The 5,409-nt window shown below is 43.2% G+C and overlaps 1 protein-coding gene across 1 annotated transcript; it reads left to right on the plus strand.

The window, feature by feature from the left end:
* The first annotated feature begins 952 nt into the window (after nt 1-952).
* LOC131258680 (uncharacterized) lies at nt 953-4,336 on the plus strand. The gene is made up of 6 exons (XM_058260037.1): nt 953-1,090; nt 1,438-1,646; nt 2,113-2,326; nt 2,918-3,257; nt 3,887-4,011; nt 4,127-4,336. The coding sequence occupies exons 2-6, from the start codon at nt 1,491-1,493 to the stop codon at nt 4,276-4,278; spliced, it is 987 nt and encodes a 328-aa protein (XP_058116020.1). The 5' UTR covers nt 953-1,090; nt 1,438-1,490; the 3' UTR covers nt 4,279-4,336.
* Nucleotides 4,337-5,409: the final 1,073 nt, after the last annotated feature.

Raw genomic sequence — 5,409 nt, forward strand, 5'->3', positions numbered from 1 at the left:
ACGACATGAAACCTTCCATGGGATGGTAGGGGATCCAGGAGTTACCGACGGGCCAGGTACCTGGCCTCCAAAAAACTAGTTTTATTTAATTAATCCCCAATGGCGGATGAGTTCCTTCTAGGAAGGCATAACATTTTCTTCGCAGTTTGCAGATAGAACAAGGGAGATAAAGGTTCCAAGCGTGATCAAAGCTGAAGTATAATGACTTATGAACAATTTTCTTGACACGATTTCTTTAAGCTATTGTGGTTGTTGGAAACAGTTCGGACCCATAAGTTCGAACTCGCTCCAACAGCACCTGTCAGACGAAAAGGGAACGATATCAGCGTGAGAAAACGGAAAATCTTTAATCTTTTATTAAAGGGGAAAAGCGGGAAAAAGCACTTACTCTTGTACAAGCACAACCAACGGGAATAAAGAGTAAATTTTTGGCTTTTCTTTGTCACATTAGAAATTCCTAAGAATTCTTTTAATTTCTGCGCCGTTGAAAGTTTTTGCAACAGTGGTTTTACTACCTACCGAACAAGGTTTTACATGTTTTAATTGTTGCTATATTTTGAAAATATTTTTAAATAATTTATCTACATAAGCTTTGAAATAAAAGTGAATATTTATACAACATTTTATTTTGGTTTAGACGCTCGTGAACAGAAAATGCTTGCTGATCATGCCATCACCACGATGGAGTTACAAGACCCCATACAAGCCACAAGTAAAGAACTATCTCCGTCGATGTTAACATCAGAGGCGCCGGTTTCACAGACGGCCACATCATCGTCCGATGACGCTGTTTCGTCTACCCTGCAACCCATGACATCTTTCTTACATCCGGTCCCATCAATCCCATCGGCATCGCTTGTAGCCGAGGACAGCCGTGCCAATAATGTTGAATCGAAAGCGGCGTCAACGCCGGCTCCTGGCACGCTTTTGGACTGGACGACGACGACGACAACGACAACGGTGAACGTGTTGACGTTTGGTACGCAATCTAGCCGAAACATTGAATCTGACAGTCCCGGCTGACCAGAGGCGAAGGCAGATCCGGCCGTAGACAGTAGTAGCGTCGTGAAAAGCACATCATTTCAGCCACGTAAGTCTAGATTGAATTAACAGGTGTCTGAGTCAGTAAGCTTCCTTTGCTTAGAAATCATGCAATGACAAGATGTAGGAGAAACCAGATAAATGATATTTCTAGAAGTTAATTGACAGTAAATGGCAATCATTCGTCGAAACTGAAAGAAAGGCAATATAGGATACAATCTCTCCAATAATGGCTATCTCGGAGATAATCAACTATATTCTATCCTTCTCATTCCAACCCAGAACTTTTCACTACTTTTCATGTTATACTGACCACCGCTAAGGCTGACTAAATTAAATTATTCAAATCACACTGATGATACGTTCTTTCGATCGCATCCCATTGTTCGGTTCTAGCATTACTCATTCCCACGCTACCTGACGTGCGACGCAGTCGAGTCGTCCATTCGATGCCTTATCAGAGCAAGCATCACCACGAACGCCACTGGGGTCCATTTTTCGAGGAACCGGTCAACGTGACTTCCGGAGCGGCCTTGCCCGTTGGATATCATTTATCAACGGAGGCCATCCTCAACTGTAGGGTAGGAATGCTGAAAGATAAAACGGTAAGCATCGACGACAGCTCCGCCATCTCCATCATCCAGATGTCGTCATTATTAAAGGAAAAAAGAAACCACAATAGGGCCGAGCTATCCCAAAGCACACGATTTCATCGGACAGGAGCCTCCTTACCATATTAAATCATACCTGCGCACCTGGATGTTTATTCCTTCCGGACTGGGAAGGAATCGTCTCCGGAGACCTCCGGCGCGTCTGGTGATGAAAGTGAGGCTATGGCCGGGGACTAAAACCGATTCGAGATTTATGTGCGGATGAATATCCGAATGCCCCGACAGAGGGCGCTTTGCCCTTGACGCTAAACAGGATGAGAAGGAGTTTGGAGAACCCGAACCCGTAAGCGGGCGAAAATTAATCTTATTTCTCCCCCTTTTTACTCTTTTCCACGTGCTGGCATTTTATCTGCTCTTCCATCCTCCTTCGGAATGTTTGTGGCATGTATCGCCGGCGTAGGTGATGTGGATCCGCCGGACCACCGATAAGGTGTCATTACTCACCGTCGGCAATAATACGTACAGCGGGGACCCGAGGATAAAGGTGAAGTTTCAATATCCCAATAATTGGAGGCTACATATCAACCCGATCAAATCGGACGACGCCGGACTGTACATGTGCCAGGTGTCGACACATCCTCCTCGGGTTTTCGCAACGAATCTGACGGTGCTGGGTAAGTCGAGAGCAAGTGTTTGAATTCTGCTTGATTAAAAAAAAAAGTAAATAACCTGAAGAAGGGTACTGTTGGATGACAACCTTCGTCACTTGCAGGTATTCGTGGGGTTGTACTTTTTAGAATGCATGTTTTGATACTGACGGTCATATACGACGCAAAAGAAGACATGGGTGTAACTTATACATGGTTTTGTAAATGTCCGATATAACGATTTCTTAGTAATTATTGTATCTTCCTGTACTTTCATTTAATTTAACTGAAGGTTGTGAAATTAAGTAATATTCGACTTAATAAACTCCTTTCGAATGCATTATTCTAACATTTGATAGAATGTCAAAACCTTGTAAATTAGTGTTCACCTTGTTGTGTGTTCATATGTTAAAGCCTTTTTAATTCCAGTTCAGATAAAAATCTATCGCTGGAATCCGAGAATCAAACCGATCGCATGTTTGTCAATCGGACTTCACTTCAATCAAATTCAATTGATAACGCCTCCGTTATCAATAATTCAGTTCCCAGTGAATCGCCGATGGTTGGGTTCGTTTCACCTACCACTCATTCTCTCTTTCTTGTTGCTTTTTTCCACAGAACCCGCCGTCCGGATAGTGGACGAAATGGGCTACGAGTTCTACGATCGTTACTATAAACTGGGCAGCACGATAGAAATATCTTGCCAAGTGTCGACGTCGTATTTGGCGACTTTGCCCCCGGTCTCCGCGTCAGCGTCTCAACGATCGAAGTCATCTGTGGTGGCATCCAACACCCTCGGCCATATATTTCCCCCAGGAGGAAGCAACGAACGAGTAATGCATGGACCACCGAAGAATCTGAAAGACGATAACAAGCTGACCGATGCTACGGAGAAAGGGTTGATTAGCTGGACCAAGGATGGCGCCGAACTGCCGAAGGATGTCAAGATGAGTTTTAGGTTAGCTTCACGCTTCATTTGGGATGGATCCGATGAGTGAGGTGCCATTTATCGATAATTTGCTTATCTCAAGATAGAGATTTACGAAGTGAGTCAGACTGCTTTTATTGGTCATGATGCAAACTATCATTACGTGTGGCAGAAAAATTATCATGGCGAGGCGTTGTATGTCGCAAAAATTATGTGTTTTTATTCATGCTGTTGAATTATAACAGATTTGATACAAAGTTCAACGTTTAGTCCTGTAAAGTTGTAAAGTTGTAAAGTAAATTAGAAATGAGCCCTTGTTAAAGCAGTGGCTTATTCCAATGACGCATTCGATTTCGTTCCTAAATTGCCCTGAAACATTCGCCATTATGTTTTGCAACTCACATTCAGATGGATTTTCTGTAAAACAACGCTCGAATCCACTGCCAGATGAAACCTTTCATCACGTCGGACGATTTGTCGGTCAGCAGGGGGCCTCGAATGACAATTTGTCCACATTTCACAGAACCGAAGCAACATAACTGTGCAGCATTCACATTGTTTCCTGGCCTCAATCGGATCCATCACGCATCCTTGCGGCCATTATTACCGACGTCCTTTCCGTCCGATGCTCTAACCTAGTACTCTTCATTCATTCACAGCGGAACCAAGCAGTGGCTCATAAGCCGCATATCGATCCTGCAGGCGAACCGTGTTCACAATGGCGTCTACAACTGCACCGTCGCTGGCAAGCAGAGTACGTCGGCCCAGGTGCAGGTTCTGAACGGTGCGTATGCGTAATGCGATTAGTATTGGGTCTGGTTCAAGCATCGACCCTCGGTTCTCGCAAGTGCGGTAATGAAAATTTTATTATCGTCGGATTTTCGGTTCTTTTCTCACAGGTGAGACGCCGGCCGCAGTGCAGCATAACTCTGGGCATCGACGGGAGGAAGCGTTCGTCCTGGTTGGCATCAATACGATAATGGCGCTATTGTCGTGGTGTATACTACTGAATCTCGGCTGGTTTCAATTGAAACGATTGCAAATTCGATGAGAAATTGTTCACATTCTTTCTAAAGCCGTTAAAATACAGCAAAATCGAACGAACTGAGCTTAGGTTCGAGCTCCATTCCAACGTCTTTGTGAACACTAGAAGCAGCAATCAAAAGTCCTGATACCGAAGTTTCCCAAATGTGCATTGTTGAAATGTTGAATCGATTAAGCAGGAAAATGGATAGGTAATTAGTCCTCTCTGTACCGTGGTGTGGAATTAGTTATCGTCATGTGTAAATAAAAAGTATTTAAAGATCAAATAATCCCGGTGTTGTTTATATATATAAATACTTGAAACGTTGAGAGATTCGATATGCTTAGATGGAACAATAAATGGCTTGTGTATGCAACGAACACCAAGCCCAGAATCGATTACTTTTCATTCATAATATTCTGTGGAATATTACATTCCCTATGCTAGCATAAGAAGAGTCATGCAACGGAAACCTTAGCAAATCCAAGGTTGAAATCAATAATTTGGTTCAAACAAGATGTTTTCAATTATTTTGGATTTTTTTCGTTTTTCTCTATTTTTCTTTCTCCATTTGAAAAATCCTGGTTATCATATGGTGAGTCAAGAAATTGCTATTTCGAACAGCCGGTAGGCTATAAATTATTATAATTGCCAAATTGCTTCATCGCAACGTCGACCAGTCACTTTGTTTCTGAAAACAATATAAATTCAATCTATCTAGGATTTCCACATCCAATGAATCCGATTCTTCCTGGAACGAATGATGCCTGGAGAAGATTGTGTCTCTTCTGTTCGCCATTCGATGGATTTCAGCCGTTTGCAAGACGATACATTGAAGCTCGCCAGAGATGTCTCTGAATAATTGCGACAGAAGGAAAAACGAAAGGAAACTAGATAACCGTTCTAGCAAATCCGGTCGCAATCCTCCCTGTTGCCGGAACGCAAGCAAAATGTGTTCCACACTCCCTGTTCCTCACTGCTAAAACCCGAGCTTGGAAAGTTTCAGCTCGCCAACCCACCCGCTTGATATATGCAATTCACTCAACTTTCCTTAATAGCTTAAGTTTTTTCATTTGCCTTCTCGAATGCCATTTTTCTTCCGTCTACCACTCTCGGGCTCGTTCCGATGGCAAGCCACTGGAGCGTGGTTTCGGTCAC

Source organism: Anopheles coustani, chromosome 3 (assembly GCF_943734705.1).
Source record: "Anopheles coustani chromosome 3, idAnoCousDA_361_x.2, whole genome shotgun sequence".
Taxonomy (NCBI): domain Eukaryota; kingdom Metazoa; phylum Arthropoda; class Insecta; order Diptera; family Culicidae; genus Anopheles; species Anopheles coustani.